Source organism: Ovis canadensis, chromosome 22 (genome assembly GCF_042477335.2).
Source record: "Ovis canadensis isolate MfBH-ARS-UI-01 breed Bighorn chromosome 22, ARS-UI_OviCan_v2, whole genome shotgun sequence".
Lineage (NCBI taxonomy): Eukaryota > Metazoa > Chordata > Mammalia > Artiodactyla > Bovidae > Ovis > Ovis canadensis.
In genome coordinates this window covers 29,705,204-29,728,724 of record NC_091266.1, presented here as the reverse complement: position 1 = coordinate 29,728,724, position 23,521 = coordinate 29,705,204, and the positions used below count along the sequence as shown (strand labels likewise).

Here is a 23,521-nt window from a genome sequence, read left to right as displayed (position 1 = left end):
GCAGAAACAGATGTTTTTCTGGAACTCTCTTGCTTTTTCCATGATCCAGCGCATGTTGGCAATTTGATCTCTGGTTCCTCTGCCTTTTCTAAAACCAGCTTGAACATTTGGAAGTTCATAGTTCATGTATTGCTGAAGTCTGGCTTGGAGAATTTTAAGCATCACTTTACTAGCATGTGAGATGAATGTAATTGTGGTAGTTTGAGCATTCTTTGGCATTGCCTTTCTTTGAGATTGGAATGAAAACTCACCTTTTCCAGTCCTGTGGCTACTGCTGAGTTTTCCAAATTTGCTGGCATATTGAGTGCAGCACTTTCACAGCATCGTCTTTCATTATCTGAAATAGCTCCACTGGAATTCCATCACCTCCACTAGCTTTTTTCGTAGTGATGCTTCCTAAGGCCCACTTGACTTCACATTCCAGGATGTCTGGCTTTAGGTGAATGATCACACCATTGTGATTATTTGGGTCATGAAGCTATTTTTGTATAGTTCTTTTGTGTATTCTTGCCACCTCGTCTTAATATCTTCTGCTTCTGTTAGGTCCATACCATTTTTGTCCTTTATTGAGCCCATCATTGCATGAAATGTTCCCTTGGTATCTCTCATTTTCTTGAAGAGATCTGTAGTCTTTCCCATTCTGTTGTTTTCCTCTATTTCTTTGCATTGATCACTGAGGAAGGCTTTCTTATCTCTTCTTGCTATTCTTTGGAACTCTGCATTCAAATGGGTATATCTTTCCTTTTCTCCTTTGCTTTTCACTTCCCTTCTTTTCACAGCTATTTGTAAGGCCTCCTCAGACAACCATTTTGCTTTTTTGCATTTCTTTTTCATGGGGATGTTGTTGATTCCTGTCTCCTGTACAATGTCATGAACCTCAGTCCATAGTTCATCACGCACTCTATCTATCAGATCTAGTCCCTTAAATCTATTTCTCACTTCCACTGTCAGGCATTTGATTTAGGTCATACCTGAATGGTCTAGTGGTTTTCTCCACTTTCTTCAATTTCAGTCTGAATTTGGCAATAAGGAGTTCATGATCTGAGCCACAATCAGTTCCCGGTCTTGTTTTTGCCGACTGTATAGAGCTTCCCCATCTTTGGCTGCAAAGAATATAATCAATGATTTCGCTGTCAACCATCTGATGATGTCCATGTGTACAGTCTTCTCTTGTGTTGTTGGAAGAGGGTATTTGCTATGACCAGTGCATTTTCTTGGCAGAACTCTATTAGCCTTTGCCCTGCTTCATTTTGTACTCTAAGGCCAAATTTGCCTGTTACTCCAGGTATGTCTTGACTTCCTACTTTTGCATTCCAGTCCCTTATAATGAAAAGGACATCTTTTTTGGATGTTAGTTCTAGAAGGTCTTGTAGGGTTCATAGAACTGTTCAACTTCAGCTTCTTCAGCGTTACTGGTCGGAGCATAGACTTGGATTACTGTGATATTGAATGATTTGCCTTGGAAACGAACAGAGATCATTCTGTCGTTTTTGAGATTGCATCCAAGTACTGCATTTCAGACTCTTTTGTTGACGATGATGGCTACTCCATTTCTTCTAAGGGATTCCTGCCCTCAGTAGTAGATATAATGGTCATCTGAGTTCAATTCACCCGTTCCAGTCCATCTTGATTCCTAGAATGTCCAGTTCACTGATTCCTAGAATGTTAATGTTCACCCTTGTCATCTCCTGTTTGACCCACAACAGTGGTAAAAACCTGTGTTGGCCTGTCAGCGAACACAGCAGGGGGAGAATGAGTTGGCACTCCTTTAAAGCCATATTCCCAGAGAATTATCGTGAGTAGATCTATCTGGTGATTCCCTGGAAGACTCCACTTGCAGAGATGTCTTTACATGACCTAAAAACAGGACTGCTGAGAGCAAAAAGCCTTTTTCCTGGGGGCATTTTTTAAAAACATTTAGAGGCAATTGTGTAACATCACAGACACTTTAGGTGGCAGATAACAACTAGGGTACACCTAAGCGAGCCAAAAAGCTTAAAAGGAAAAACTGGGGAATGAAATGTCCATAGATGGCTTTGAAAAGCTCTGACATATTCCTGGGAAGGTAGAAGACTGTGTACATGTGTAGGGCTGTGAATATACTCCAGAAAGACCTGAGAAAGCTCCAAGCTCTCATTTATAGCTGACCCTGAAGTTCTGTGCAAGAAGGATGTGAAGGTTAACGCAGAGGTGTCAAATGCCTGATTGCTGAAGGCATGCCCCAATAAATACAGAGAGTCCCTCAAAAAGACTGGGAGACTGATTGGTTCCAGATTTTTATGGAAATCTGTGTCCAATCATTAGCTGGTCACTAAGCTAACTAAGCAGAGACTTCAGTGGCCACAGATGACAAAAAATACAGACTTTACAGAATTAATTCAGAAAAGTCATGAAACAACCAACCACCTACCAGGAAGAAACAACAAACCTTGGGGAGAAAGGAGAATCTGATTATCAGAATTGCCACATTACAATACGGCTTTATTTTTAATTTTCATTGACATATAATTGATTTACAATGTTGTGTTAGTTTCAGATATTCAGCAAAGTCAATCAGTTATACATACATATCCACTCTTTTTAAAGATTCTTTTCCCATACAGGCCATTACAGAGTACTGAGTAGAGTTCTCTATGCTATAGAGTAGGTTCTAATTAGTTATCTATCATAGTGTACATATGTCAATCTCAATCAATATGTCAATCTCAATCTCCCAGTTTCTCTCTCCCCCACTTATCCCGATGACCATGTTTGTTTTCCACATCTATGATTCTACTTTTGTTTTGTAAATAAGTTCATTTGTACCCACTTTTAAGGTTTCACATATAAGCAATATCATATGGTATTTATCTGTGTCTGACTTACTTCACTCAGTATGACAATCTCTAGATCCATCCATAAATGTCTAGATTTCAATAAAATTTACAAGTTGCACAAAGAAACAAGAAAGTATGAGATATTGGACTTATAAGACAAAGGTTTTAAATCAGTCTTTAAAATAATCAAAGGACTAAAGGAAAATATGAGAACAATACCTGACAAAATTAACTATATAAAGAGATAGAAACCACTTGAAAACAAAGAACCTAATAGAAATTCTGTAGTTGAAAAATACAATAAATGAAACAAACAAACAAAATCAGGAGTTCAACAGCAAATCTGAGCAGGCAGAAGACAGAGACGATTTGATCAACAATGTAAACCAACTAACAGACATCTATTGAACATTCAACATTAGCAAACCGTGCATTAGTCTCAAAGGAACATGGGACACTATGCACAACAGAGCAAATGTTAGGTCATAGAACTCCTTAAAGCGAGGTTCCCCAACAAGGCCATCTAGCAGGAAGTGAACAGCTACGAACCTAAAATCATCTACCTCCCACTTCACCCCATCCCCACCTGTAGAAAAGCCGTCTTCCATGAAAAAGTCTCTGGTGCCAAAAAGCTAGGACTGGGGCTTTAAAAAACGGATAGCATACAAAGTATGTTCTCTGACTACAATGGAATGGATATTTCTGGCAAAACTAATACTTATTGGAAATCCCTTGGTGGTCCAATGGTTGGGACTCCATGCTTTCACTGCTGAGGACGCAGGTTCAATTTCTGGTCATGGAATTAATATCCCATGAGCCATGCATCATGGCCAAAAAGCAAAACACACACACACACACAAACCTAATACTATTTAAATTCATATCTTGACTAAGAGGAGACCTAAGTATCACCCACCATTATCAGTCACATACATTTGAACACAATTTAACCTAATGTATCATTTATATCATGTCCTATGAATTAAAGCAGTATAAAGACACTGAGACATCTTTCACCCTCAAAGATCTCACAATGCAGGAAGAGAATCAATATTACAAAACATGATTAGTGCTGCTGCTGCTGCTAAGTCACTTCAGTCGTGTCCAACTCTGTGCGACCCCATAGACAGCAGCCCATCAGACTCCCCCGTCCCTGGGATTCTGAAGGCAAGAACACTGGAGTGGGTTGCCATTTCCTTCTCCAATGCATGAAAGTGAAGAGTGAAAGTGAAGTCACTCTGTCGTGTCCGACTCTTAGCGACCCCATGGTCTGCAGCCCACCAGGCTCCTCCGTCCATGGGATTTTCCAGGCAAGAGTACTGGAGTGGGGTGCCATTGCCTTCTCCTACTGAGGTTCAATCCCTGGGTTGGGAAGATCCCATGAAGAAGGGAATGGCTACCCACTCCAGTATTCTTGCGTGGAGAACTCCATGGACAGAGGAGCTTGGCAGGCTACAGTCCACAGGGTTGTGAAGAGTCAGACACAACTGAGCAAAAAACATTTTCACTTTTATCAGAGGAATAAAACAAAGCAGGCTGAGGGACTTCCCTGGTGGTCCAATGGTTAAGATTCTGAGCTCCCCAAGCAGAGGCCTGGGTTTGATACATGGTTGGGGAACTAAGATCCCACATGCCTCTGGCCAAAAAACCAAAACATAAAACAGAAGCAGTATTGTTACAAATTCAGTAAAGGCCTTTTTTTTTTTTTAAAAAAAAAGGTCCACATCAAAAAATTTAAAAAAAGAAAAGAATAGAAAGAAAGAAGCACACAAAAAGATTTCATTATATCTTTTCTTTGTATTTATATACTAGAATACATGAGTTATTTGGTAAGGTATTCCTAAAGAAATGATAACTAATTATCACTTATGAGACTGTTACGAAAATCATTTTGGACTTCCTAGAAAGCAGTACTACAGTTGAAACCAAAACACTCTCAATCCTTATGATCTGATTAGAAAGTCAAGAACACATCAACTAACTCCTAAATTAAATTTTAAATGAATCAGCTTATAAACAAAGCAACTAATTTCTTCTTTGCTTCTTAAGGGGCTTCCCAGGTAGCACAGCAGTAAAGAATCTGCCTGCCAATGCAGGAGGTATTAACAGATGCAGGTATGATCCCTGGGTCAGGAAAATTCCTTGGAGTAGGAAATGACAACCTACTCCAGTATTCTTGCCTGGGGAATTTCATGGACAGAGGAGCCTGGCGGGGGTCCCAAAGAGTTGGACATGAATGAGCGCATGCACGCACATGTGTGTATGCACACACTCACACACACTCTCTCGTATGCACACACTCTCTCACACACACGAATGAGTGCACGCATGCACACTCACTCTCTCTCTCTCATGCACACACACTCTCTCTCTCTCTCTCCCTCTCTCACACACACACAGACACAGACACACACACACACACACACACACGCACACTACTTGTTAAAGAAATAGTGCCCTCTGGAGGCAGAAACATATCTCACATAAGAACTTTTTATTTCAACATACAAAACTTAAGTGATATCATAACTATCAGCGGTTCTTGACCACAGATGTGCAACAAAATCACTCAAAGAACTATTTTAAATGGATATATGCACAAACTCCATGCTAGTCCTCAGATACTATAAGCACATGTGTTTTAAATAAAAGATAAGTAGTAATATCACTGAAAATTTTAGTAAACATCTATGATTTATTGTCTACTATCTTTTCTCCCTTCTTGGAAAAGTCTGCAAATACATTTTGGAAAAATCACTCTGCCCTCATTCACAGTTCCATTTGGCCTTGGATAGAACTGAATCTCTATCTAGTGCCAAGGTTGGATCCTGATGAGCTGATCATCCTTTTAACTCACAGGGAGTTCCATAGCAGCTAGCCATCTGCTTTTAGATGGATAGAGCATGAGGATATAAGGTTTAAAATAGTGACCTTGGAGCCATATAGTCTGAACACGAGGCCCAAACTACATAAAGCAGAGTTAAAAATTAAAAGATGGAGGGACTCTGGACACTCAATTATACTTTAGGTTTTCCTAAGTTGTCATTCTCTGTATTTGCCTATTACTCCAATTTTGGTGGCAGCAGTGTGGTCTGTGATTTCACTTCTCTGAAAGATCACGGAAGAGTTGTTGATATTTTCACAATCTTTTCAGCTTTTCACTTGTCGGGACAGAGTGACAACTTCCTAGCTCTTTACATGCCAGATTGGAAAAATGGAAGTCTGTGTTCACTTTTTAATAATAATTGAGCTATATCTATTTATAATTAGTGCCTGTAAAAATTGTATGTTTATATATGAATGTTACTTTTTTTTAAGTGTTTTTTAGAGTCCATGTACCATGCCCTTGCTCCATAGGAGGAAAATTTCAAGTCCTTAATCAAAGATAATTCACCACTATCACTTTAGCCATAATAAAAAAAAATTTGCTACATACTCATCAACAGATTAAAAAAGGCAAACTGACGAAGAATCCCAAGTATATACTTTCTAGGAACTTACACCTGCAATTACTGTCAGGACTCAAAAGGAAAGACCTCTTCAGGGTGGCAGGTTGGAAATGCTTCATGGAGCAAAGTTAAAGAGCTCTGATGCCAAAGAAAAAGAACTGGGCCATCCTCTACTACACAGATTAAAAGGGGAACGCTATTCCCGCTTTCCCCTCTGTTCTGATGCAAATCTTTCTAGTTAGAAGTCTTATATTAGCTTCAAGTAACTCTCAGTGTGGGTCCACGTTAATTTTTAAAAACTGCAGTACTGCTGAAGGGCAGGAACCCTTCAGCGCAGATTTAGTACAATCACTCACAGATTTAGTACAATGAAAGGCAAGCTAACGAGACAGTCTATACAGTATTTCATAAAGTAAACAAATATATAAAATCAAGCACTTTGTATATGCATATGTGGGTTTTAGAGAGGAAGCAAATGGATGTATGGGTAAAAGGATCATGCATACAAATGCTTATTTCTATAATCATTAAGTAACTTAATAGGAATATGCTTGATCAGGCCGTTGGACTGAAAAGAATTAGGCTGAAGAGGTTAACTAAGCAATCCATGCTAATGTCTGTAATCAAAACTGTACTTTAATCATCTACAGACTACTCACTATAAATGGAAATTCCCCCAATCTCCCTCAGGAATTCACTTTAATATTGAGTTAACAATTCTACCTGTTGAATTGCTTTCTTGTATCACAGTTTAAGATAAATAATTCCTCTTGAAACAGATCAAAGGCAGAATTGAAGAACACTTAATCTTCACATATTGAGCTTGAAATAGCTCTTGTTTTTATATCATCAAACAGAAACGGTTTCCTAAGTTCTGTGTGAAAATAAAAAATAAACAATAAAAAATAAGGATGTTCTACTATTTGGACAAGCTGAACTTGATTTCCTGATTTCCAAGGAAAGTCAAGGAGTATATCTTATGACAGTTGTACTTTCAGCTAAATATCTACAACTTAAGGACCACTGGCAATATGGACCAGAGCTAACATTTCTAAATGTTTCCTCCCAACAGGATGATTTTGAGAAGTATATATAGTTCCAGGATTCCTTAATCTAAAGCATCATGTTCCAGTATCTGTGGCACTCCGACTTACAACTGGTAAGAAAAATTGCCTGACGATCCCTTGATCGATGCATTTCATGTTTTAATCAGAGTATCAAGTTAGCCTATTAAATATAATGCCAATCGTTAAATATGCTTACAATTCCAGTCCCCAGTAAATCCCTTCTTGACACCATATGAGTAACACATGGACGTAAGGACAGAAAACAATAAAGAAAAAGGATTGTATAAAATCTAACATTGAAGCAAAGAATCAATCAGTCTGTGGATAAATAAATGTTCATAAACTTGTGGAATCTCCTTCTATATTATGGTACTTATTATATCGTATTTTCAAGTGTATTTTTACAGTTTTCCCTCCTGAGCTCCTTGAGGGCAGGGATTCATTTCTCTATTTTCAGCACCTAACAGAGCTCTCAGAGCACAGATCAGGTACAACAAACGGCACTGCATTGAGTATCCCCTTTAATCCTCATAATAACTGTATGACACAGATAATATATTACTACTCTAATTTTATAGATAATAAACCCAGGAGTCATTAAAATGAAAGAATGTGGCACAGTCGCACAGTAGCCTAACTCCAGAGTATATGTTTGCCATTACTGTACTATTTGCTGCTGTTCATGCAGCAACGTGTCCAACTCTTTGTGGCCCCACGGACTGCACCATGCCAGGCTTTCCTGTCCCTCACCTTCTTCTGGAGCTTGCTCAAACTCACGTCCATTAAGTCGGTGATGCCATCCCATCATCTCATCCTCTGTCATCCCCTTCTCCTCCTACCTTCAACCTTTCCCTGCATCAGGGGCTTTTCCAATGAGTCAGTTCTTCGTATCATGTGGCCAAAGTATTGGAGCTTCAGTGTCGGCATCAGCCCCTCCAATGAATATTTAGGATTTATTTCCCTTAGGATTGACTGGTGTGCTCTCCTTACAGTCCAAGGGACTCTCAAGAGTCTTCTCAAACACCACAGTTCAAAACTGAATAAACGAATGCCTGTTTTGTCCAGCTTCTATCTCAGTTGTAGCAAATAATTTTATTAATTTGTCCACTCAGATATCATCTGCATTTGTGTCTTATGGATCAGGATGACTACATGTGCTTAAGGATCATCAGAGGAGCAGATTTGGGACTCAGGCTGCTAATTTTAGAAAACTAAGGGTCTTCTCTTAACTTAACACTTTCAAAGTCTGATTACTGTTAATGTTCAGTTCAGTTCAATCACTCAGTCGTGTCCGACTCTGCGACCTCATGAATCGCACCATGCCAGGCCTCCCTGTCTATCACCAGCTCCCAGAGTTCACTCAGACTCATGTCCATCGAGTCAGTGATGCCATCCAACCATCCCATCCTCTGTCGTCCCCTTCTCCTCCTGCCCCCAATCCCTCCCAGCACCAGAGTCTTTTAGAGAGGAGCCTGGCTGGCTATGGTCCATGGGATCACAAAGAGTCAGATATGACCAAGCGACTGCTGCTGCTGCTGCTGCTAAGTCACTTCAGTCGCGTCCGACTCTGTGCGACGCCATAGACGGAAGCCCACCAGGCTCCCCCGTCCCTGGGATTCTCCAGGCAAGAACACTGGAGTGGGATGCCATTTCCTTCTCCAATGCATGAAACTGAAAAGTGAAAGTGAAGTCGCTCAGTTGTGTCTGACTCCTAGCGACCCCATGGACTGCAGCTGACCAGGCTCCTCCGTCCATGGGATTTCCCAGACAAGAGTACTGGAGTGGGGTGGCATTGCTGTCTCTAAAAAGTATGCTTACAGTGATTGAAATAAAAACTTTTGGTCAGATTTTTACATACCTTAAAAGTAGAAAGCCCATAAAGTCTTGTGGTATGGACAGTTTCTTGAGAAATATTTGTAATGTTAGTTATAAAGTCCTCAAGGTATTTGCAGGCTTGTTCTAGGTGTGTGGTATTTATGATGATTTGCACTAGCTAGAAAATAGAAAATATCTCCAGTAAAATGCAGGTTATATGTATATAAAGTCATTACATTTTTAAAAACAGGATTATTACTTTCAGCAACTGCACCATTTCTGCATAATTATAGCAGTATAGGATATAATTGATTATCTGATATCAAAAGCCTGCTACAAATACTGCTTATGAAAGCTATCATTAAAAAAAAGTCTATCAATTAATTTAAAATAACTTTTCAAGATACTTTTTCAAATTTTATACGTTCACAAAGTTAAAAAAGAGTATTTTCACTTCATGTAAAGTCTGACAAACATAAATCTCCATATACCTTCTAACATCTTCAACTATCCACCATTCTCCATGTAAACCCTTTTCCCTCATCACACTTGAATTTACAATGAGATTTTTGTTTTAAAACAAATCCACTTCTATCAATAAATTTAAAATGAAAAATTAGTTTTATAGGATGATGTTCAGCAATAAATTTGTAATAATTGTTTTCTACAATGAAACATTTAGCTATAAATATCTTTTTAACCTACCTCTGTCAAACCTATATGAGGTTTTTTAATAAGATTCAGTAAACAGCTACTCAAAGTTCTGGTCAGCAGCAGATTTGTAGATTTTCTAAGCATATCATCTATTTCTGTTGAGCTAAAAACAAAGGTTGATATCATTAAGCTTTCCACAAGGGTTACAGTTAGTTAGTTTCCTAAATAATTTAATGCAATTTACTAAAGTAACTTGCTCCAATTTTTTAATATTGTTATATAAATTACAATCATTCATATTTATTAACTCACATATTTCAGTTCAACTTAGTTTCATAAAAAGGATACTTGCCATAAATGAAAATGTTCATTTATAGAAAAATTTAACTGTATTCAATTAACTGTTACAGTAAAACCACAGGGTACTTAGTATAAGGAAATAAAACTATTCTTAAATTATGACTCCACTGTGTGACAGCCAATGACACTTTATATATGTGTATATAAAGATACTTTATATATACTATAGTTAAAATTATTTTTAAAATACAAATTGATGTGAACTCTCTGGATATAATTAATTGCTAGATTCAATTTTAATATAACTAAGCTATCCATTTCCACTGAGTTTTTGGTTTTTTTTTTAAGATTCTAAGAAATTAACTGCCTAATACTAGTTTTAATTTGGGAGAGGGAGGAACTAACCTTATGTTTCTTAGCATCCTAAATATTGCTAAAAAATGGACTAAAAAGACTATTTTCTTCTAACCACTAGGCCTTTAATTTAAGTAAATAATGATGTATTTTTTTGGTATACAGCCTCATAACCAAAACAATTAAGCTGTGTCCTAGATCAAGTTTTCACAGTCTTAGCACTACTGACATACATACAGGCTAGACAGTTCTTTGTTGTAGGGCTGTCCCGTACCATTGAAAGATGTGTAGCAGCATCCCTGGCCTCCATCCACCTGATGCAAGTAGCATTCTTTCCCCTAGTCGTGACAACCCAAAATGTCTCTAGATGGTGTCAACTATACCCTGGGGAAATAAACTGCCCCAATTGAGACTCACTGCCTCAAATACAGTCTAACATTTTAGTTTTAGCACCCTTTTACTTTTTATTTTATTAAAATATTACTCTTACAAATCTATGAAGCACAAATATTTACTAGTTTATATTAATATTTATTTTAAATATGCAAATAGAGCATGATTTGATAGATCACAGGTAACTTTCACTGCTATCCTAATGTTCTCCATTTTAATGTAGGTATTCTTCCATTTCTACCAACCCTAATCCTGGCAGACCTGAGGAGACTATGTCTCTCTCATTCTTTGCATCTGAAGTCAACACTGCCCAGGCAATGTATATAATTTCAGTAGGGTTTCAGGGTTACACAGCAGCAAACTAACAGAAAACTAATCTATCAATAGTGTCCCTAGAACAAGCAACGTACTCACGCTGATAAAAAGGAGGTGGTTGCCAACTCCTCTGGTTTCTTTTCTGACACACTCAAAATTATGCTTAAAGACACCTTGTATAGCATCCTTTTCAGATGAAAAGTTATCCATGACAGATAATGTCTTTTAATTCCCCTGAACTTCCTTGAATCCTGAATCAATATGTCTTTTTCTTCCATAAGTAAAAGCAGAGAAAGAAAACCTATCAGCACCTATGTCCTATTGGTACTGGTAAGATTTACCCAACAATCACCAGGATTTCCCCAACAAGGCTTTTATCCTAACTGAGCAATTTTTTCCCTTAACTCTTTGTCTTTTGAGATTATAACTTGTACTCTTCCTAATTTTTAAATAGCATTTCACAGTAATTAAATCTTAATATACAATAAATCTCCTAAGTTATGTTATAGCTTAACCTTTTATGAAAGCTGAAAATTTCTTAAAGGTCATATTAGAGACAGATGTTTCCGCTGCAACCAAATAACGGAGACTTTGGAGTTTCTTCATGAAGTCATTTCATTCACTGGCCCTGCTTTTATTCACATATAAAAAGAAACCCAAACATTTTTTCTGTAAGAGCTCTAAAGCATCTTCTTGTTCTAAAAATTTAACTGCAAAATATGTTTAAACAAATAAAAGAGTTTTAAACACACACAGTTATTTTCCACAACTCTTTTACTGACAAATTAAAAAAAAAAAAAAGCAACTCCAGTAGCTCAATTTTAGGTCACAGATATAAATTTTTTAAATAAAAATACATGTCAAAAAGCTGATAATCAAGAATAAATTTATATGCTTTCATATTAACTATGCTGTTTCTGTATTCTGAGGTAGTTATTACTTCATTAACAAAACGAAAATAGACAATGTACTTAGTAAATCTAATTTTTTAAAAATGTAAGCATAAAAAAATAAAAACGTAAGCATAAATGCCTTGCAAGATATATAACGCAGTTATCAGAGTTAATGAGAACTGAATACTGAAGTAACAAAATGACAATATTTTTATCAAGAAGAGAAGGAAAAACTAGACAATCTTTCCTGCTGTGGCATTAATATACAACATTTACCTTTTAGAATGCTAGGAGTTTGTACATAAAAAGAATCAGAACTGAGGGGAAGTAGGGAAGCTTTTGGGAAAATTACACATAATATTGTGACTAATGGCTTTTATCTTTGGTATTACATATGCTGTAAAAAAAAATCAAATAACAATAGAAATCCATTGCCTCTCCTCTGTAAAGAAACAAAATAAAAGTTAATTCTAAGATGCTAAATTTCTATACTTCCTACCAATTAACAATATCTTAACTAAGTATCAGTCCTGTATTTCAGGAATCAACAGTTAGATTAGATAATAAAAAATACTTGTCAGGATATATATATTATACATGATACCCAGTGTTAAAGTAATCTATATTTAAAGGAAAAATGAGGGGGACCAGTTTATAGATTCAGGATTGCAGCTTCAAGAATAATTCTACAATATAAGATTTGAGCCAAGTTGTAGGATGACTGTTGAGATACTTCTTTTTTCTCCTTTTCACTTGCATACCTTACCCCAAAGTAAAAAATGAATGTATGCATTGTTATTTTCAAAGGTAACTATAACCAGAATCAATTTGAGTCTATATAAACAAAGTTAAGTCCACCCAAGTGTAAGTCAAATTCTTTTTTGTCCCTTAGCTTCTTCATCTAATTATTCATAAATACTCTAATTTTAGGGCTCCTAAACACTTTTTTGAGTGTGTGTGTATGTGTGTGTGCAATGCCTTTCTATTAATTATAGTGAATGAGTTTTACTAGATAATTCTTATATGGACAATTTCATATATGCATTTAAGATAAAGACAAATCTGACATGCACAGATTTATCATAAATACCACAGAAGCGCCATCTACCAAGTGCATGATTAAAATAAAAAAAACAAAGAATATTAATAAAACCCAAAGAATATCTAAAATCATGATATTAAATTGATAAAAATTCACTTTACATATGGAAAATTATTCATATGAAACAATTCAGGTGAATCAAAGACAGTTATAAATTGGTGCAAACTCAGGAGTGCAATAAAAATAACCTCTGAATCAAATAATGCAGCCGATGGCATTCAGTTAATGAATACAAAATAATGCTAACAGTCCATCTAAAGTCAATCTGGAATCATGATCTGTTTTTATGGTATCAGTGAAAATGAAAGTGAAAAGTCACTCAGTCGTGTCTGACTCTTTGTGACCCCATGGACTATACAGTCCATGGAATTCTCCAGGCCAGAAGACTGGAATGGGTAGCCTTTCCCTTCTCCAGGAGATCTTCCCAACCCGGGGACTGAATCCGGGTCTCCCGCATTGCAGGCGGATTCTTTAACAGCTGAGCCACAAGGGAAGCCCCATGGTATCAGAATCACTACCAAACTGATTATATATTTCTAAAAAAGTTTGTTAACTTACACTGACTCATAAAATGTGTGACTTGTGATACTGATGAGAGAAATTTGCATAGATAACTATCTTTTATATCATGAAACATTTCTCACTGACATTCTGATCTGTACTACAAAGTGATATGGGGGAAGAAAGACATCACCAAATGATATGACAAAAACAAGGAAATCACTAGATATGAAAGAATTGTTTGATCTGAGCAATCAAAATATATGTTTTGTAATACACTTTGTGTTTTGAATTAAAATAGTGAATGCAAACATTTAATTGTGTTTATATTCTCTATGTTAGCATTTTGTTATATGAAGTTCTTTCTATCCCCAAATAGTACATTGGGGGTTGAAATGCAAGTTTTTTATAGTCTTCATTTTGGAACAAATTCACATGACAGACAGTAAAGCTAATAGGTGATTTAGTTATTGTAATTTAGGTTTTCAAGTTCAAAAGACAGCACAAAAAAAACCTGAGAATGTAACACTGCATTGTTTCAGTCGCTAAGTCGTGTCCACCTCTTTGCGACCTCATGGACCATAGCCTACCAGGCTTCTCTGTTCATGGAATTTCCCAGGCAAGAATACTGGAGTGGGCCGCCATTTCCTTTTCCAGGGGATCTTCCTGACCCAGGGATCGAACCTGCATCTCCTTTGGCTCCTGCACTGGCAGGCAGATTCTTTACCACTGAGCTACCAGGGAAACCCAGTGCTCTTTTTAGATATTTTATATAGAGTGTATGTAAGTCAGATGGTTCAGTGGTAAACAATCTGCCTGCCAATGCAGGAGCTGCAGGAGATGTGGGTTCGACCCCTGGGTTGGGAAGATCCCCTGGAAAAGGAAATGGCAACCCACTCCAGCATTCTTGCTGGGATAGTCCCATGGACAGAGGAGCCTGACAGGCTACGGTCCATGTGGTAGGTACCAAGAGTCAGACACGACTGAGTGACTGAGCATACACGCAGGTATATATGTCAATCCCAATCTCCCAATTCATCCCACCCCCCACTTCTGCCCGTGGTAACCATAACTTTGTTTTGTAATCTGTGCCTCTATTTCAGCTTTGCAAGTAAGCTCATCTGAATTATTTTTCTAGATTCCATATATAAGCAGCATTGTATGGTATTTGTCTTTCTTTTTCTGACTCACTTCACTCTGTATGACAATTTCTAAGTCCATCCATGTTGCTGCAGATGCCACTTTCTTCCTTTTATGGCTGAGTAATATTTAATTATATATATGCACCACATCTTCTTTATCCATTTCTCTGCTGATGGACATTTAGGTTGCTTCCATGTCCTGACTGTTGTAAATAATATTCCTAAACACTTTTTATATGTTTGTTCCTTTTCATCACTACCGATCCTGACTACTTCAAGTCTTTCTTCATCTATCTTGAGCCACTGCCTTTACCAATTCAACATGACTATTTCTTCATCCCCTCTGACCGACCATCCTCACTGAGACCAGAGTAAACTTTCTAAAATATTCATTTTTTAGTTTAAAATACTTCAACAGTTTCCCAAAGCCTGTATTTAAAATGTAGACACAAAATATGTCATTTTTTAGTTTAAAATACTTCCAACAGTTCCCCAAAGCCTGTATTTAAAATGTAAACACTCCCAGCTCTAGTCCCACATCTAATACTGTAGTAATCCATCCTGTTTTATGCCTTATGTGCCTACCATGTGCCAAGCTACTTCTCTCATTTTATAAATGAGGAAACTACAATTTGATTGCCCAAGGTCCTACTACAGTGTGAGTGTCAGCATCAAGACTCAAACTAAGGAGTAAGTCTGAAGCTTATGTTCTTAACTACTACATTATACTGCCTCTGTTCTAGATTAGAACTTTTAAATGAAAAAAAAAAAAGGAAAAAAAATAGGTATAAATTTTGGCAGCTCTCAGACCATTAGAGCTCCACTACTGAAAACTACCATTGTAAAAGTTTGTCATTCTGTTTCACTGAATACTCATTTGTATCTACTGTTTTTCCAATGCTGAATGATAACAGTGTGTTATGTTGTACAGTTTAGAAAATACGTTACTTCTAGTTAGTTTTATGACTGCGGTTATAAGCTAATGTCTTTAAAACATACCTTTAGAAACTACAGTATAAGAGGCTAGGAGAGTATGATGAGGCAGTGATTCTTAGAGTGCATCAGAATCACCCAGAGAACTTGAGTAAAGCCAAGGGTCCCATCCTCAGTTTCTAATTCAGTAGGTCTGCTGCTGCTGCTACTGCTGCGCCTTCGCTTCAGTCGTGTCCGACTCTGTGCGACCCCATGGACGGCAGCCCACCAGGCTCCCGCGTCCCTGGGATTCTCCAGGCAAGAACACTGGAGTGGGTTGCCATTTCCTTCTCCAATGCATGAAACTGAAAAGTGAAAGTGAAGTTGCTCAGTCGTGTCTGACTCTTAGTGACCCCATGGACTGCAGCCCACCAGGCTCCTTGGTCCATGGGATTTTCCAGGCAAGAGTACTGGAGTGGGGTGCCATTGCCTTCTCCGTCAGTAGGTCTAAGGTTGCATTTCCAGCATTTTCCCATGTGATGCTAAGGCTGCTGGTCCGGGGACCACACTTTGAGAGTCACTGGCTGGTGAGAAACACACACTACAGAATGCTATGTATTAGGTATTTGTATTCCTTTCCTTTCCTTTGCTCTCCAACTCATATTCTCTCAGAACAAAAATTAAGAAATCTTTTAAAGAATCCCTATGCACACACAAAAAAGCAGTAAAAGACCTAAAATCAGGTAATTCTTTTACCCTGGCAGAACACACATTTCATTTACTTTTTATTTACACATTGTTTACATCCAAAATAGTGGTAGCTTACCATAAGGGATACACATACAACAAGAAAAAAACAACTGCCATTGGCCTCACTGTTTTGGCCTGAAAAATACCTATTTATTTGAACTGCCTTCATGCCTTTTTATGACTTAAAATTCAGAAGCGGTCCATACTGAAAATGATTACTGCTATTAAGTATATGAATTTGGAAAAATGGATTTCAGAAAGGAAGACATGAAAGCTAGCATCACCACTCTCTCCTCCAGAGCATTCCCAATTATAAATATATTATATGACTATAATGCAAGGTCCATCTAGGTAGCCAGATATTTTCACTGATATGGGAGTCAGAAGAACTGCTCCTTTATGACAGATCTCATACTAGCTGGGTCATTCTGGATGAATGATATAGCCTGTTTGAGTCTCTGTTTCCTTATGTGCAAAACAAGGATATCACATTTCCCATATCTACAAATGTTGGGTATTGCCTTCATCACCCCAGTTAAATGGTATTCTCTTTCCTATATAATTAATTTGGCTATAGGAACCAATAGATGCTTGTTGCTCTCCATTACTGAGCATAATACCAATTTGCTATTGCATTCTTTAGGTAGATATAGTGGCTCAGATGGTAAAGAATCTGCCTACAATGCAGGAAGAACAGGTTCGATTTCTGGGTCAGGAAGATCCTCTGGAGAAGGGAATGGCAACCCACTCCAGTATTCTTAACTGGAGAATCCCATGGACAGAGGAGCCTGGTGGGCTACAGTACATGGGGTCACAAAGATTTGGACACGACTGAGTAACACTTTTACAGAATTCTTTATTAATTCTCACTGATGTTTTTTGAATCTTCACTTTAAGCCTACTCAAGTAAAAACTATTAAGAATATTAGCTTTTCCACAAGTCACTGAAATAAAGGAATATTCACTGCAGATGGTGACTGCAGCCATGAAGTTAAAAGACGCTTACTCCTTGGAAGAAAAGTTATGACCAACCTAGATAGCATATTCAAAAGCAGAGACATTACTTTGCCGACTAAGGTCCGTCTAAGTCAAGGCTATGGTTTTTCCTGTGGTCATGTATGGATGTGAGAGTTGGACTGTGAAGAAGCCTGAGGGCCGAAGAATTGATGCTTTTGAACTATGGTGTTGGAGAAGACTCTTGAGAGTCCCTTGGACTGCAAGGAGATCCAACCAGTCCATTCTGAAGGACATCAGCCCTGGGGTTTCTTTGGAAGGAATGATGCTAAAGCCGAAACTCTAGTACTTTGGCCACCTCATGCGAAGAGTTGACGCATTGGAAAAGACTCTGATGCTGGGAGAGATTGGGGGCAGGAGGAGAAGGGGACGACAGAGGATGAGATGGCTGGATGGCATCACTGACTCAATGGATGTGAGTCTGAGTGAACTCCGGGAGTTGGTGATGGATAGGGAGGCCTGGCGTGCTGCGATTCATGGGGTCGCAAAGAGTCGGACACAACTGAGCAACTGAACTGAACTGAACTGAACCTGAGCAACAGAGAAACTAAAATAAATAAGATCTACACAACTAGAGAAAAAATGGAAGAGATACTGGTAAAACAGATTTAACAACAAACATAAGGTGAGAACTTTATTTAGTCCCTGATTCAAACATACCAGCTATAAACAGACATTTGGGAGACAATTTAGAAAACACTGATATGGGCTAGAGAACAGATACTATGTAATAGTGTTAATTTTGTTAAGTGTGTTAAACAGTGAAATGTCCTTATTGTTTTTAAAAACATTTAAAGACAGTATGGTACTGGCACAAAGACAGACATATAGATCAATGGAACAAAATAGAAAGCCCAGAGATAAATCCACACACATATGGACACCTTATCTTTGACAAAGGAGGCAAGAATATACAATGGAGTAAAGACAATCTCTTTAACAAGTGGTGCTGGGAAAACTGGTCAACCACTTGTAAAAGAATGAAACTAGATCACTTTCTAACACCGCACACAAAAATAAACTCAAAATGGATTAAAGATCTAAATGTAAGATCAGAAACTATAAAACTCCTAGAGGAGAACATAGGCAAAACACTCTCAGACATAAATCACAGCAGGATCCTCTATGATCCACCTCCCAGAATTCTGGAAATAAAAGCAAAAATAAACAAATGGGATCTAATTAAAATTAAAAGCTTCTGCACAACAAAGGAAACTATAAGCAAGGTGAAAAGACAGCCTTCTGAATGGGAGAAAATAATAGCAAATGAAGCAACTGACAAACAACTAATCTCAAAAATATACAAGCAACTTATGCAGCTCAATTCCAGAAAAATAAACGACCCAATCAAAAAATGGGCCAAAGAACTAAATAGACATTTCTCCAAAGAAGACATACGGATGGCTAACAAACACATGAAAAGATGCTCAACATCACTCATTATTAGAGAAATGCAAATCAAAACCACAATGAGGTACCACTTCACACCAGTCAGAATGGCTGCGATCCAAAAATCTGCAAGCAATAAATGCTGGAGAGGGTGTGGAGAAAAGGGAACCCTCCTACACTGTTGGTGGGAATGCAAACTAGTACAGCCACTATGGAGAACGGTGTGGAGATTCCTTAAAAAATTGCAAATAGAACTACCTTATGACCCAGCAATCCCACTGCTGGGCATACACACCGAGGAAACCAGAATTGAAAGAGACACATGTACCCCAATGTTCATCGCAGCACTGTTTATAATAGCCAGGACATGGAAACAACCTAGATGTCCATCAGCAGATGAATGGATAAGAAAGCTGTGGTACATATACACAATGGAGTATTACTCAGCCGTTAAAAAGAATTCATTTGAATCAGTTCTGATGAGATGGATGAAACTGGAGCCGATTATACAGAGTGAAGTAAGCCAGAAAGAAAAACACCAATACAGTATACTAACACATATATATGGAATTTAGGAAGATGGCAATGACGACCCTGTATGCAAGACAGGGAAAGAGACACAGATGTGTATAACGGACTTTTGGACTCAGAGGGAGAGGGAGAGGGTGGGATGATTTGGGAGAATGACATTCTAACATGTATACTATCATGTGAATTGAATCGCCAGTCTATGTCTGACGCAGGATGCAGCATGCTTGGGGCTGGTGCATGGGGATGACCCAGAAAGTTGTTATGGGGAGGGAGGTGGGAGGGGGGTTCATGTTTGGGAATGCATGTAAGAATTAAAGATTTTAAAATTTAAAAAATAAAAAACTAAAATTTAAAAAAAAAAAAAATTTTTAACACCAAAAACTTAAAAAAAATTGATTAATAGCTGATTAACAGCGTTGTGATAGCTTCAGGTGAACAAATGGATACACATATATGTATGGTTGAATTCCCTTCAATAAACTGTTCCATATTTTGATTGTGAAAAAAAAAAAAAACAAAAACAAAAAAAAAAAGCAAAAATAAACAAATGGGATCTAATTAAAATTAAAAGCTTCTGCACAACAAAGGAAAATATAAGCAAGGTGAAAAGACAGCCATCTGAAAGGGAGAAAATAATAGCAAATGAAGCAACTGACAAACAACTAATCTCAAAAATATACAAGCAACTTCTGCAGCTCAACTCCAGAAAAATAGACGACCCAATCAAAAAATGGGCCAAAGAACTAAATAGACATTTCTCCAAAGAAGACATACGGATGGCTAACAAACACATGAAAAGATGCTCAACATCACTCATTATTAGAGAAATGCAAATCAAAACCACAATGAGGTACCACTTCACACCAGTCAGAATGGCTGCGATCCAAAAATCTGCAAGCAATAAATGCTGGAGAGGGTGTGGAGAAAAGGGAACCCTCCTACACTGTTGGTGGGAATGCAAACTAGTACAGCCACTATGGAGAACAGTGTGGAGATTCCTTAAAAAATTGCAAATAGAACTACCTTATGACCCAGCAATCCCACTTCTGGGCATACACACCGAGGAAACCAGAATTGAAAGAGACACATGTACCCCAATGTTCATCGCAGCACTGTTTATAATAGCCAGGACATGGAAACAACCTAGATGTCCATCAGCAGATGAATGGATAAGAAAGCTGTGGTACATATACACAATGGAGTATTACTCAGCCGTTAAAAAGAATTCATTTGAATCAGTTCTGATGAGATGGATGAAACTGGAGCCGATTATACAGAGTGAAGTAAGCCAGAAAGAAAAACACCAATACAGTATACTAACACATATATATGGAATTTAGGAAGATGGCAATGATGACCCTGTATGCAAGACAGGGAAAGAGACACAGATGTGTATAATGGACTTTTGGACTCAGAGGGAGAGGGAGAGGGTGGGATGATTTGGGAGAATGACATTCTAACATGTATACTATCATGTGAATTGAATCGCCAGTCTATGTCTGACGCAGGATGCAGCATGCTTGGGGCTGGTGCATGGGGATGACCCAGAAAGATGTTCTGGGGAGGGAGGTGGGAGGGGGGTTCATGTTTGGGAATGCATGTAAGAATTAAAGATTTTAAAATTTAAAAAATAAAAAACTAAAAATTAAAAAAAAAATAAAAATAAATAAAAATAAAAACATTTAAGTACTGAGGGATAAAATGCCATTATTTCTAGAGTTTGATTTAAAATAATTCAGCAAATAAAACAGCTTATTATGGAAAAAACATTTATTATGGTTAAATCAAAATGCTGAAAATACAGGATTTTCTTTTCCTATTATCTCTACTTTTATATATATTTGAAGATTTACATAATGAAATGTCAAAAAATATGTAACATCAAATTTATATCAACCTAGCCCCAAATGTCACTAAAATGGGCTTGCCTCGTGACTTAGATGATTAAGAATCTGCATGCAATGTGGGAGACCTGGGTTCAATCCCTAGGTTGGGAACATCCCCTGGAGAAGGGAATGGCAACCCATTCCAGCATTCTTGCATGGAGAATTCCATGGACAGAGAAGCCTGGCAGGCTATAGTCCATGGGGTCACAAAAGGTCAGACACAACTGAACAACTAAAACTTTCCTTCTACTAAAATATATAAGCTTTCCAACAACATACTAGTCCAATAAAGAGTCACGGCCTATAAACCAAATGATGTTTCACAAAAATAGCTTTGAAAAAGATACATTTCTCATTAGTAAACTTACCTCCGGTGTAGTGACTCTGAAAATTTAAGGCTGGCATAAATAAATTCTTTAACTTGAATATAAATATGAGGCACTGACTGAGACATGGGCAATTTCTTTGGGAAAGGTTGCTGTTGAAAGAAAAAAGAAGTTGATATTGTTTCTGAAATTTTAGAAAAAGATATCCTAAACACCTCAAAAATGTAAAAATTAAATTTACTTCACATCTGAATTAATAGTTAATACCTGCATTTTAAAGTCTACTGTTATATTTCAATGTTATTTTTGAGATTTTAAGGAGAACCAAAATATTTCTGAAGAAAAAAATATGGCAGTTTATCTGTTTCTTAAATCATATTAGCAGACTTCTAACAAGCACAGAAAGCAGATAACAATACCTCTATGTGTTCTGATGATAAGTATCCTAGGGAAGATACATAAACGCCTGTTTCTTTGCAACCATAATAAAAGAGTCAAGTTTGTTGTGAAAGTTATGGGCCAGGTTCCTGGCTTAGTGTCATCAAATAATTCTAAGACTCCCTTCATTTGCCTGAATTGATGTCAATTCAAGAAGGTACCCATTTCATTCCAGAACTCTTTAGAATACCTTACAGCAGCTTTCTGACCTATATACCATCACACACCAGGATGCAGCTAATGGTTTACAGTGTGCTTCTTGGTTAAAATGCTTTACCAGCCAACATCCACTAGCAAATTCTCAGCTCTAAAAGGTAAAACTCTTGAGGATTTTTACCAAGAGCCCTCTGTTTACACTTTATGAAATCTAACCTTTACTTTTATCTTCACATGCATTGCAACTTAGTTTACATCATTGAAAGTACTTTCACCAAGGTCACCAATGACCTCGTAAATGTTAAATCCATGTGAAATGCCGGGCTGGATGGAGCACAAGCTGGAATCAAGACTGCCAAGAGATATATCAATAACCTCAGATATGCACATGACACCACTCTTATGGCAGAAGGTGAAGAAGAACAAGCCTCTTGATCAAAGTGAAAGAGGAGAGTGAAAAAGTTGTCTTAAAACTCAACATTCAGAAAACTAAGATCATGGCATCTGGTCCCATCGCTTCACGGCAAATAGATGGGGAAACAATGGAAACAGTGAGAGACTTTATTTTGGGGGGGGCTCCAAAATCACTGCAGGTGGCGACTGTATCCATGAAATTAAAAGACGCTTGCTCCTTGGAGGGAAAGCTATGATCAACCTAGGCAGCATATTAAAAAGCAGAGACATTACTTTGCCAACAAAGGTCCATCTAGTCAAAGCTATGGTTTTCCAGTAGTCATGTACAGATTTGAACTATAAAGAAGGCTGAGTGCTGAAGAATCGATGCTTTTGAACTGCGGTGTTGGAGAAGACTCTTCAGAGTCCCTTGGACTGTAAGGAGATCCAACCAGTCCATCCTAAAGAAAATCAGTCCTGAATATTCACTGGAAGGACTGATGCTGAAGCTGAAACTCCTAATACTTTGGCCTTGGAAAAGCCCCTGATGCTGGAAAAGATTAAAAGCAGGAGGAGAAGGGAACAACACAGGATGAGATGGTTGGATGGCATCACTGGCTTGATGGACTTGAGTTTGAGCAAGCTCTGGGAATTGGTGATGGACAGGGAGGCCTGGCATGCTGCAGTCCATGGGGTCCCAAAGAGTTGGACATGACTGAGCGAGTGAACTGAACTGAATTGAATGAACTTTTCATGTTACCTGATTTATCTGAAGAGTCTGACACAATGGGCCTCCTGCTTCTTAAATGACCTTTCCTTCTTTGGTATCTGTGACCTATACTGGTTTTCCTTTTATTTCTCTACCTTCTCTATATCTCCTCCTCTAGGTATGGTTCTATCCTATACCTTCTTTTCTTACCATACA

At 37.7% G+C, this 23,521-nt stretch overlaps 1 protein-coding gene across 8 annotated transcripts in view; it reads right to left on the bottom strand.

Annotated features, from left to right (window-relative positions):
* Nucleotides 1–23,521, bottom strand: part of EXOC6 (exocyst complex component 6) — a 193,188-nt gene that overhangs the window by 80,060 nt on the left and 89,607 nt on the right. For all 8 annotated transcript variants that reach the window (XM_069567524.1, XM_069567526.1, XM_069567529.1 and 5 more), the window contains exons 15-17: nucleotides 21,652–21,761; nucleotides 9,853–9,964; nucleotides 9,191–9,325 (exon numbers count right to left, since the gene is read on the bottom strand). In XM_069567524.1, coding sequence (XP_069423625.1) covers nucleotides 9,191–9,325; nucleotides 9,853–9,964; nucleotides 21,652–21,761 — 357 coding nt within the window. The remainder of the gene's footprint in view (nucleotides 1–9,190; nucleotides 9,326–9,852; nucleotides 9,965–21,651; nucleotides 21,762–23,521) is intronic.